The sequence below is a fragment of the Meles meles genome, chromosome 1 (genome assembly GCF_922984935.1).
Source record: "Meles meles chromosome 1, mMelMel3.1 paternal haplotype, whole genome shotgun sequence".
NCBI classification, from domain to species: Eukaryota; Metazoa; Chordata; class Mammalia; order Carnivora; family Mustelidae; genus Meles; species Meles meles.
Genome location: NC_060066.1, coordinates 157289290 through 157302528, shown reverse-complemented (window position 1 = coordinate 157302528; position 13239 = coordinate 157289290). Strand labels below are relative to the sequence as shown.

The 13239-nt window shown below is 35.4% G+C and overlaps 1 protein-coding gene across 1 annotated transcript in view; it reads right to left on the bottom strand.

The window, feature by feature from the left end:
• The window catches only part of NEGR1 (neuronal growth regulator 1), an 888884-nt gene that overhangs the window by 356050 nt on the left and 519595 nt on the right, over positions 1 to 13239 (bottom strand). Inside the window, exon 3 of the mRNA XM_045978404.1 lies at positions 4546 to 4671. Within this exon, the coding sequence (XP_045834360.1) occupies positions 4546 to 4671 (126 nt within the window). The remainder of the gene's footprint in view (positions 1 to 4545; positions 4672 to 13239) is intronic.

The window sequence follows — 13239 nt, the reverse complement described above, 5'->3', positions numbered from 1 at the left end:
ACCAGCAGGAATGAAGGGAATCATATACCTTATAATATGAATTTTGAGAAAACCTTGAAAATTTTCTAAGTATATAAGAAATTAGCCATAGATTAGGTAAAGCAGTAGTATCTCTTATAAATAAAGATGTATGAACCTATCTAAATCTCTCATGACAGAACAATTGCCTCATTACATTTTGCTTGATATAAATATGGTTTTACTACTAATTCTATAATCACCCTCCTCTCTGTATGCACACCAGGTCCCAGGCCCTATTCCAGGATTGCTGTTAGAAAAAACCAAACAAAATAGGATTAATCCTTTGCACTAAAGTTATTTAATTTCTTTTGGTTAATGGAATCTCATAGAAAGTAGTCTAGATGTCTGAGTTTCTGATAATTTCACTATAAAGTAGATCAACAGAGTTATATATTTTAAACCAATGTATAACTGTCACAACCTCAAGTAAGCAGCATCCAATCACTGAAGTAATGTAAAACGGTTGATTCCAGAGAAAGGGCAGCTAAAATACAAGACAAAGCTGGTATATTTTGTCATGCTAGAAGGTAAGAAAGTGCTAAAAACAAACAAAACAAAACAAAAAACAATAAACAACAACAACAAATGATGGGATCAAATCACAAGGACACAGGAATCAGAATGAAGTGATTTCCACTCACCAAATAAAGAACAATTCAAGCATCAAAATAATTAAAGACAGTAATGAATTATAAACTGTTTTAAAAAGATGGGAACCTGTGAGCTTTTGCCATTATGAATAGAGAGAGAAAAAGGGAAGAAGGGAGGGAGGGATGAAGGAAGGAAGAAGAAAGACAGAAAGGGAAGGAAGGAAGGAGAGAAAGAGAGAAAGAGAGAAAGAGAGAAAGAGAGAAAGAAAAAGAAAGAAAGAAAGAAAGAAAGAAAGAAAGAAAGAAAGAAAGAAAGAAAGAGGGAGGAAGGGAGGAAAGAAAGGGAGGGAGGGCGGAAGGAAAGAAAGAAGAAAGAGTGGAAGTGAGGTTCTTTATTACAGCAGAATGTCAATGCTAACTGGTGAAAAGTAGGATTGCTCAAGCTAGAAAAACCCTCACTTTGTAAATCATCATAGTAAAGATTAGTTCAAAAAAGAATCACTGATAATGCAAAATCTGAGGGAAGAAGGTTAACAAGTAACAGACATTTGCATTTAATATTTTGTAAAATCTCTCTCTATTGCTTATTGGCAGCACAGGGAAGGAAAAAACAAAAGGAACTACACAATGCAGAAATCAGACACCTTGATTAGGTAATCAAGATTAACATCGCAAATAGGGGACAGATGGATATCCTGTGCCTCTAGATATCACTCCCTGAGAAGTCTACAACTTTACTTATTTAGACCCAGATGGGCATAACTAAAACCTAATCATGAGGAAACATGAGTCAAGCCCAAAATGAGAATTATTCTATTAAAAAAGTGGGGTGGCACATGCATTGTTGAAAAATATGTGTTTGGAAATGACAAAGAAAGACCAAGGAATTCGACCCCAGAATAAAGAAGTAAAGGAGAAAAGTGATGTGACAACCATATATGATACTTGGATTTTGTATGAGAGGGGAATAAAAAAACTATATAAAGGACACTATTTCATCAATTGATAAAATTTGAATATGAATAGTAATGGGACAAAAGTATGATACCTATGTTAAACATAAACAAGCTGAAAACAGCACTGTGGTTATATATAAAAGAATGTCCTTACTCCTTATTTTTCAGAAATGCACACTGACAAAACTAGGAAGAAAAGGGCACAATATATGTAAATTGTTCTCAAATGATTCAATGAAAAAATATATAAATTTCCACATTTATATACTCTACACACAGCAAATGTTGAACCCAAGGGAAAAAACAATGGATAAAACCGAGTAAAGGATGTACGGAAGAGTTGGTATTATTTCTCTGGCAATTTTTGGATGAATTTGAATTTAACTCCTAAATACAGAATAGAAAATACAGAAAGAAAGAAATTATCAGCATACATAAACTCTAAGGAAGCTCACATATCCAGAAACTTCTCCAGAAAGATGTTTTGCCCAAAGTGCACTGAACTGTTTGAACTAGCAAGTAGAATGACACCTTCAGGTGGTTCAGCAACGTTTGTGGTATGCTTGAAGTCACAACCTTTTTTTTTTTTTTTTCCTTTTGTGGATTAGGAAGAAGCTCTAATCTCATCCAGTGGCCAGACATTTTTTTTTTAGTGAGTTTTAAAACTGATATAGACCCTGAATGAATCAGTAAGAATTCACAAAAGTATGGGTTAAAAAACAATCTGAACAAGTCACACATGTACAAAAACTAGCCATTATTTCTAGTATTGACAGGGAGTATATCTGGTTCTGTTTTTAACACTCTCTACTGTTCGTTCGTATGGTAAGCACGCTTTTGAGACACATTTTCTTTTTTGATATAGCAAAAGATGAGAGTATGCAAAATGTTGATATTTTGGGGTAAAATATAGACAGATCAATATCGTTTATAATTTGGCTTTCAAATATAAACATGTAAAGTCAAAGAAATTTAATAGAATTATCAGACATGTTACTTAAAGCAGAAACTCCATGGTGCTATGCATTTAAATACAGATCATTAACAAATGATAATTTGAAATTATTGGAAGCATTTATAAATATATCAGCCATGTCTAGCTATTCATTGGATAACAGTTAATATTTATGCTAATTTTACTCATTTGCTCTGTATGGCAGGATCAGAAAAATAAATCCATGCACAGTTTAACTTATAAACCCAATCTGTCTTCTTTCAGCTTCATGATGTTATCCATTATCATTATTCTAATAACTTCACTAACCAACATGCACGCTATTTAATTAAACCAAAATGTATCCAAGCACTTAAAAAAGAAGAATATGCATAATAACAAGAACTGCAAAGCAGGAGAGCTCAGTCCAAAATATTAATCTTAAATTATATGAAGATGGAGATTATGTGCTTCATTCTTACAAAAATTATATTGCCATATCAGATTTAAATCCCCGGAAAGATGATTAAGAATCAGCCATCCACTTGCATATCACCTTATACTTTTTAAAGCACATTTATGCTTATTATCTTTTTAAAGCACATTTATGCTTATTATCTTTTTTGAGTCTCACAATAGCTAGGGATTTTTACTATTCAGTTTTTGGAAAGTAGACAACGAGGTGAGGGTAACCGAGGCGATGAGATTTGCAGGGGGATTGGCTGAATTGAGGAATAAGGACCTTGAGATAAAAGCAGATGCATCCTAACTGCTAGTCCTTGTCTCACTTAGACCCCACGGAGAGTCCTGCCACTCATTCAGTGCTCATATACTGGTTTTATGATTCTGTAGCTGCTTTAAGGAGAGGCGTGTTGGCAGTCAAGAGCACGCTTGTGCTTCAGAAATATTATAGGGGCCATAACGCATATTATATAAGTGTATACTGCTGTTATATTGATTTTTTCCTCACATTAATAGTAATACTTAGCATGTGATGTAAGTTTCATTAGACCTCCTGCAATGTGATGTAAGTTTCATTAGACCTCCTGCAATGAGGAAACTGAAAGACACTTAAGGGTAAGTGACATTAAAGTAAGCATTAGCAGATAAAAAGGACGTGGCAATTGTACTCTTTTGACACCACCATAAAGGGTGACTTTCCGATTTCTTTAAAAGCAATTTCATCACACTAGCCTTGTTAGAGCTATTTCCATCAAAACTATAAAACAAATAAAATCAAATTTCACTCACTGGAAACATGGTGGGATCTTACTCGTTAAAAGTACCACTGTTACTTCCAGGCTACAACTCAAAGCTTGATAGTTCAAATATTTAAACTTGATACAAATTGGTGATTCTATAAAGAGTGGCTGTATAAAATCTTGTTTTGATGATGATTATCCCCAACTTCCTAAAGTTGATGTAATCTCTTTGGGAACATGTGCACTGTAGCAGAAGGTAGGGGAAACCCTTAAAAATGTTATATCCCTTAATTTCACCTAGCTATGTGTACAAGTTACTTAAAGTCTTGGGTTCTTAGGTCCCTCATCAGTTAAAATTTAATTCTCACTGTCAAATCCCTGATTCTGAACTGCATTTTGAAATTAGACCTAGCAACCTCGTAATTTGTATAATTTCATTCTCTCTTGATTACCTTAGCAGTTGATGCTGGCCTATTAACATGTGAATGACGAGTGAATAAAAGCCTTACACATTTAAATGAAGATATTTCTCTTGTGATATTTCCATTTGAGCTTTTTGTCTATTGATTTGTGATTATCCAGTGTACTAAAATGAAAATAACCTTGACTAAGAATCAAGAGACATAGATTCTATTCTGGGCTCTGACAGAAACTGTTCATTTATTTAACTTCTGTGAACTACTGTGCCTTCAGGTATAAAGACTAAATATAAAAATATGCATCCTGCTTACCTCATGAAAAAGATGTAAAAACTATAAGTAGACTCTTAGGTTCTGAACAAGTGAGGTTACAAGAGAATATTGAACAGCAGCACAAGCAACACTGATATATTTCTGCTTTACCTGATGGTGAGATGTGTCGCCAAGAAATGGAAGGCTCTGGTTTTCCAGTGGCCAAGCAAGTAAGGGTGACATTGGTTCCTTCATTGATAGTCATATCACTTGAGATGTCATATATCTTCGGAGGAACTGAAATGACAAAACATGTAGTGGTAAGAAAAATACATAAAAAATTCTGTTGAACTACATATGATCAACTCCATGATATTATACAATAAGGCTGTGGTGGTGAAACACAGTTATGGCCCATGGTCACCTCTCAAAGGAGATTCTTGAGATACTCAGGACTCTTCTAGAGTTTCCTGTTGGATTTATTGTTCTCTAATTTTTAGATAAATACTTCAAGATAAATGGAATGTTTAATAACAAAAAATCTGAATTATTACTTAGATTAACATTTTATTGTGCATGCTTTGTGTTAAGTCAACTAGAATGTAGCCACTCTGTCTGTTCCATCTATATATCTTCGCTATAATGATGGTTTCCTTGTGGAGAAGATGTAATGAAAATGGAAATCTGGAAGAAATGTAAAATAAAACAGTTTTGCCTACATGCTGTTTTAATTGCTGAGTGAGGTCAAATGTGTAGGATTAGGAGATACTATTTCAGGGTTACAACGGCATTTGTGACCTCAGTTTTCTAACTGCCAGATAATAGGACTGAACTTTCTAATTATTTATATTTGAAGGGACTCATTTTCTAAGGGTTTGAAAGGTGTCCTCATTAAAGAGTTTTCTTGTCAGTAATGGCTGGAAACCAATGGTGAACACAGATCTCATCACTCTGGGATTTCTTAGAAACTTTGTTATGCTTACTATAAATCTCCTAGAATGAAGGGGGAAAGTTTATATGGTGTTCTTTTGTTTGTTTGTTTGTTTTCCTCCTGATGTACTAGAATAGGGATGCTTTTATTCAAGAGCATTTGATAAAACTAGTGACCATGGAATGCACTTTGGGAATGCTGGATAGGAAAATCTCTAAATGAACTTCCAATTAAAATGTCCATATTCCCTCAAATATCAAATGGTCTCCCTTCACCCTCAAATCATTTTTGAAATCCTGGGTTCTCCACTAGCTGTGTATCCAGGGTAAGGTACATATATATCTCAGGTTCACTGTCTCTATCTGAAAGCTGGAACAAACTGTAACCGCAACCCCATACAGCTGCTGTGAGATTTAAATAAGCCAGCCAGGATGTTTTAAAGAACTTAGCATCAGTATTAGCTGTTATTATTAGATGCCTTAAAATGCATATATGGTTTTTTAATTTAATTTCACTACTGTCCTTTTCTCATGCTTTCATCACTTCATCAGTTTGTTGGTGTGTAAGACAGGCCTGTGCCATAAGTTTAAGTTTACTCTATAAAATAATAGTATGTTGAAGTTTAAGATTGAAACTTATAAATGCAATTAGATATTATGATAATATTTAGAGAAATATGCCTTTTACCATAATTTTTTTAATTGTTCCATTCTTGGGCTTCCCATATGTGAGAGATACACATTCACAGTTATTTTTTTTTAATATTTTATTTATTTGACAGAGAGAAATCACAACTAGGCAGAGAGGCAGGCACAGAGAGAGGAGAAAGCAGGCTCCCTGCGGAGCAGAGAGCCCAATGTGGGGCTCGATCCCAGGACCCTGAGATCATGACCTGAGCCGAAGGCAGAGGCTTTAACCCCACAGTTATTATTTTTTTTTTTTTTTTTGATATCTAGGGAAATATTTTTTTTTTTTCCCTTTTTATTTATTTATTTTTTTTTCAGCGTAACAGTATTCATTCTTTTTGCACAACACCCAGTGCTCCATGCAAAACGTGCCCTCCCCATCACCCACCACCTGTTCCCCCAACCTCCCACCCCTGACCCTTCAAAACCCTCAGGTTGTTTTTCAGAGTCCATAGTCTCTTATGGTTCGCCTCCCCTCCCCAATGTCCATAGCCCGCACCCCCTCTCCCAATCCCACCTCCCCCCAGCAACCCCCAGTTTGTTTTGTGAGATTAAGAGTCATTTATGGTTTGTCTCCCTCCCAATCCCATCTTGTTTCATTTATTCTTCTCCTATCCCCCTACCCCCCCATGTTGCTTCTCCATGTCCTCATATCAGGGAGATCATATGATAGTTGTCTTTCTCCGATTGACTTATTTCACTAAGCATGATACGCTCTAGTTCCATCCACGTCGTCGCAATGGAATACTATGCAGCCATCAAAAGAAATGAAACCCCACAGTTATTTTTTAAAAAGGTAATTAAAATTTGTTAGAAGAATAAATTAAATTATCTATACTTTGAATATCATCTTTGATTTTTTGGAGAAACCAAAATTTTGCAACCAAAAAACCCTAGAATTATTTGATTATAAATATAAAGTTTTCAATTATATGTAACTGTTGTTAGGACTGGAAAAAAATGCTTATTTCTAAGTAATATAGCATTCTGTTTCTAAATGACAGTCTCTAACTGGCATTTAAAACATATTATTATTAAACTCTTCAGTGAGCTGTTCCCAGGCTAAGTAAATAAATAAAATAAAATAATGACATTCCAAATAGAAGACTCTTTTTAGCTTAACTGAAACAGAACAGAAATAAAGACATTACGATATCCTATGAGGACAGTAAAGTGTGTATGACTCATTGGTGAATAGGAAACTTAATAACAATCAACTTACATTAAACAAAACTATCACCTGGATATGTGGATGTAGGTACAGGTTTGAAATAGTGAACTATGATATACATGTATATATATGTACATATACACACAAACACACAATTACATACATACCGATGGCCACTATTTTAAAAAGTTATTTACTACTTTCCTTCTTCATACAGAAGACAGTACACACAGATCAGTCTAATTTACATATTCCAAACATAACCAATTCAACTTTAGATAGTGGTATATATATTTAAGAAAAATGAGGGAGTGCCATAAGACCATGAATTCTATCTTCTATATTATTTTGCCAATTCATTCTGATCTTAAAATAGTTTCGTTTCATCTTTACATGTCTACTTACATTTAAAGTGGTAAACTAATATTAAGTGCGCTATTTGGCTTCACAGAGAAACAACCAAGTCCCTTAGCAATAAACTTAGATTTGACATTTAACTTTGGGAAAATGTGTGGTGGGGGAAGAGTGTCGAATACCAGGTGTGACATGTCATCTCAGTGATGGCAATTGCCTCCCAGGGCCTCATAATTCAGGATATACTACAGGGAAGAAACATCTGGAAAGAGGATGTTAGTAAAGGAAAATCCCTCTGGCAAGGCTCTTCTCCCCAGAATGCATCACCTGTTGGCAGCAGATGCTGTGTGTAAAAAGAACCAGGAGGGGCGCCTAAGTGGCTTAGTGGGTTAAAGCCTCTGCCTTCGGCTCAAGTAATGATCCCAGGGTCCTGGGATTGAGTCCCGCATGAGTCTCTCTGCTCAGCAGGGAGCCTGCTTCCCTTCCTTTCTCTCTGTCTGCCTCTCCGCCTACTTGTGATCTCTCTCTGTCAAATAAATTTTAAAAATCTTAAGAAAAAATTAAAAAAATTAAAAGAACCAAGAAAATCCGTCACAAGCATTGTAGCTTATGGAGGCAAAAACAGGTGTTGGTTTGCTGACTATTCAAAGCCATTTCATATTCAGTTCAAGACTGCAAACTTTTACTGAGTATTATGGAGGGAATAATTCTGGACTCACAGGAAATGCAATTTCCAAGGCATAATCCTTGCCCTCAAGGAGCTTAAAATTAAAAGAGGGAGGCAAATAGTAAGTAACTGAGAGAAGACAAGTATTTTCCATGTTTTCCTTTTCCATTTTACAAGAGTAACACATGTCTAATACGTATGCTTCGTGGGTTTGAAACAGCAAACATTAGTTAGTTTTATGTAAGTTTATTTTAAAGTGAACCACGTGGGTGCTCGCTTCGGCAGCACATATACTAAAGTGAACCACGTGGGATAGTTTATGTGCAAAGTTATTCAGTGTGGTGCTATTTATAATAGAGAAAAACTATGAATAACCTCAATGTAGGGCAACAGAAATAGAGGTATTGTTAGCTCTGCATCGAGAATAAGGTTATGGTACCGGGAAAGGACTTGGTATGATCTGAGGGAGCATCAGACTAGGAGAAAATAGAAGAGAAAAAAAGATGCTTCTACTCTGGGTGACATAAGCAGGGAAGAATGGTGATGTCTCAGGGATCTTAAGCTCATCTAGTTCTGGTAGCTCTTCCTATGTTACGGTTTGTGTATAAATCATGCATACACATAGGTCAGAGGTCTCTACTGAGCTCTGTGCATGACAAAGCAGTGTGTCTTATGGTATTTCCAATACTCTATGTACCTGCACAGAAAAGTAGCAATGAGGAGAGCTAAAATATCTTACTATCCCAGGTGTATGCTCCTTTTCCATACACCATCTATTAAACTTTCTGAAACTCTTTTCATTTAGAAATTGAGCTTAAAATTAGTTTGAAAAGGAGCAAATGTGTTCAATTGCACAATTTTTAAATCACTAAATAAGTACAGATTTTAGTAACATTTTGAATTGTCGTGTACATATTCAAGTATTTATGACCTAGAGAAGATTAATAAAGGAATAAATTATTCATCAAAATGTAAAACTGTTTAATTCATAGGAAGTAATTATTAAAACATTATCATCATTGTCATCATCATCATGACACCATAAAAAAACAATGAGGTTCAGGCACCTGGGTGGTGCAATTGGTTAAGTGTCAGACTCTTTGGCTCAGGTTCTGATTTAGGGGTTGTGAGATCAAGTCCCATGTCAGGCTTCATGCTTAGCCCAAAGTCTGCTTAAGACTCTCTCACTTTGCCCCCACTCTTCCCCAGCCATGTTCTCTTTCTCTCTCTCTCTATTAATAAATAAATCTTAAAAAAAAAATGAAGGGTGAAAGTTCTAGATTTCATTACAAAACAGAGACTACCTTTCTCCTAATTTGGGATGTACATGACTTTACAATTGCATTCATAATTAATTGTTCTGTATCACCTGTTAGAGAGATTGAAGACCATTGGAAACTTTCTAAACAACAAAGGTGGAAAGAGGATTTAGGGGTTGTGTTGGGGTTGAATGCTTTTTAAATTCCCATATACATTTAAAAGAATCACTCTTGAGTCAACCAATTAATAATCCGCTTTGCCTTTAATTATTTGCGGGCCTAGAATTCAACTACTATCTAGGACCTTGTCCTCAACGCCTGTTCAGCGGAGGCCATGGTGAAGGGTGATGCATATTTAAATGTAGCTCTAGATTTCAATTTACTAAAGGTCATTTAAATTTCTTGTTAGTTCTGCTTTCACTAAGAAGTGTGCAGTCTGACTTGCCACAACTGCCTTCTCTCATTTCAGCCATCTATCACAGTTTCTTTGGTCAGGGTATGGAGCAATATCAGTAAGAAAAATAATAAGAGTATATATCCAAACCAAATACTAATGATTTCTTTTCTCTCCCTCTCTCTCTCTCTCTCTCTCTCTTTAATTTAAGTTCTAGTTAGTTGACATACAGTTCGATACTGGTTTCTGGAGTAGAATTCACTGTTTCATCATTTACAAATAACACCCAGTTCTTATCATAACCAGTGCCCTCCTTAATGCCTATCATCCATCTATCCCATTCCCCACCCATCTCCCTTCATCAATCCTCAGGTTGTTCTCTACAGTTAAGAGTATCTCGTGATTTGTTTCCCTCTCTTTCTTTCCCTCCTGTATGTTCATTTGTTTTCTTTCTTAACTTCCACTATAAGTGAAATGAGTCAATGAGAGAAATACTAATGATTTTACCCAACCAACCATTTGGAATTATTCCCCACCATTTGCCTTATGATGTACAACTGAGTTTGTGAGAGGCTGCATTTGTTTTTCGTTTTGTTTTTAATGTGTACATATTTTTTACCTACATAAATAAAATAAGCTTTTTGCTTGTTTTTTTAATGAACAGACTTCATGGACTTGACTTAAATTTCTTCTAAGAATCCAACTGTAGTCTGGAACATAACCAACAAAAATTTGAGAAGTCAGCATAAGGGTGACTAATCTATACAACACGGGAATTATGTGAGCAGTGTTTTATTATAGTAAATGTCTGTGCAGATAATTTCCAGAAATAATAAATACAATAGAGTTCACACCTATATTACATTCCATGACATGTGAGGCCAGGTCATACATAACACTGAAAAACCCTTAGAGGATATATTTGATGATTATCTTAACTAGAAGTGCAAGACACTGACAATTTAGATCTAGAAAGTTGCATTGGCTCACTGGAATCAATTAAATGTCCCATCAAGTTCTTAAGTTGTAAGAGTCCATGAAAGACCACAGCACATACAAATCATGTCGTAGACCTCTTTAGATTGCCAGGGATAACAGTGGATGAAGAGTGTCTTTAATCTGGCCCGAAACCATCACAGATTATTGAAAGAAACAGCAGTTCCATTATTTATCATAACTATGGCATTCTGGGAATTGCAAAAACCACTTGCTTCCTCAGTAAAGGTGTTAAAATCACAGCAGTGTTTCATAGGCAAGTGCACTCTTTCCATCATTCTCTGAAGTTATTACTAAAATCATTTAAAGTTTTTCACGTATCTAATTGAATTATGCACCCAGTCAGCACATGTGTTCTTGAAATGTGTTCACTAGGCCAAACATGGAATAAAAATATATGCTATCCCATCTCTTTGGTGTCCTGCTGGACTCACCTATCTCTACAGTGACTTCCTCCACCCCAAAACTTACTACAAAGAAGAAACTCTGAAATATGGATTTCTGAGTGAATCTTAAGGGGTTAAAATTTCATCTTAAAGCTGTGTCACTGATGGCTTTGATCATCTTAAAGCAAAAGAGATTTTTCTGGGTATGTGTCTTTTTGAGATAATAGCTTGTACCTATAACCCTTTGTACCACCTCAATCCTCCTTTTGTAGTTTCTTTGGTATAACATCTTTTAAATCTGCCAATGTCATGATATTTACTTCTTTGTTTAGTGCCTCTTCTCATCATGGAACCAAGTAAAGACCTTGAGTAGGAACCTAGTTTACTCAACAGCCTATCACTAACACCTAGAAAATGGCCTGACACATGGAAGATAGTCCAAAAATATTTGTTTTATTGTTGTTTTTTTTTAACAGCTGAGCTAATATTTCTTTGACTTTGTAATGAGGATTTCCTATAGAATTTCATACCACTGCAAGGATGATATAAGTTCTGAGAGTATAGTGAAAATGAAATTATAGTGTCAAGGGTCCTCTGTGACATTTTTCAAGGATTTTCCAATTTGGGGGATTCAATATTCTTTTTAACTCATTTAAAAGCACAGTATTTTCCTATTTCACTGCCTACCATAGTTTTTGCCATGTAAACTCAGAGAAATAATTGGACAATAATCATATACATGTATATTCAATAGAATAGACTGTCATATCTTACACAGTACTGTATGTGTTGGTTAGAGCATTTTTTTTTAACTTAAAAAGATATGTAAATTTGGGGCCAAAAGGATTTGACTCTAAGAGTATGTACATATTATTTCTGCTTCTTTTCCCCTCTCCACAGACTTAGAGTTTAGGTTAGTTCAAATCAACTATATCTCTGAAGATTTTCCAAACTGCTTGAGTCAACAAGCTAGACATAACTATAAATCTTTGGAGAATTGGCTTTTTTTGCACTCCCATATCTGGTAATGGCTGGCAGCATCAAAAGAACAGTCTTCTTTTCCCTAGGCTGGCACTTCCCTTTTCAGTCTTGGCCAGCCCCCAGAAAGTGAAAGCAGATCTACGTTACATAACAAACCTCCTGGAAAAGGTGCTGTTCTCAAACTGAGAGAAGAAATTGTTTCATGATTTTTTCCCCCCTAAATTGGTTTGCTTGTGGGTGCCTGATGGTTTCCTGGCTTGCATCTAACTAGCAACATTGTTTTCTCCAGCTCATAGACTATAACTGACTTTTTATAGTTTATGACATTTCAGAGATTTCTATGGCTTCTCCCTTCATCCCATCACTCAGATAGTGATAGGAGGAAAAAATAACCCAAGTGTGACTTGTAAATGCAAACTTGCCAGATTTGTGAATACCTACTGATGGAATATGCCAGGACTACTTTTGGGGGCAAAGAACATGTTTGAGGGAAAAATAAAATGTATCTTTCAGACTTCAGTTCAAACTTTGAATCATGTTGCTTAACTTAGTGTTTTTCCTTTTCTAGAAAATCTATGTTCAAGTTTTACTCAATTGACCTTGTCCTTTAGGAGGTCAGCTATACAAAATGGTAAAACAGGTGGTAACCTATTTTAAGCCATTCATCCATCCATCTATCCATCCATTCAACAAACATTTATTGAGCATGACTAGATTAGGGAGACTAATCTTCAAGTTTATGTCCAAAGAGTGAAAGCCCTAGCACTATTAATTATAATATGGCATCATGAATCCCACAAAGTGGATTTTGCAATATAAGTTGTTTTGGGAGCACAGAGTAGTAAATCTAACTCTGTCTATGAAGTTGGATTAGAGGGGATGGTGATATTAGAAAAGGCTTTATGAAACAGATGGAATTTGAGTGGATGTAGATGGTTAAAAACAGTAGTTTTTAACTGCATCCAGCTAATCATCAGGATAATCTATCAGATGTGTGTCCTATAATCCTGGGGTGGTGGAAGGGCTGATTTAGGAGATCC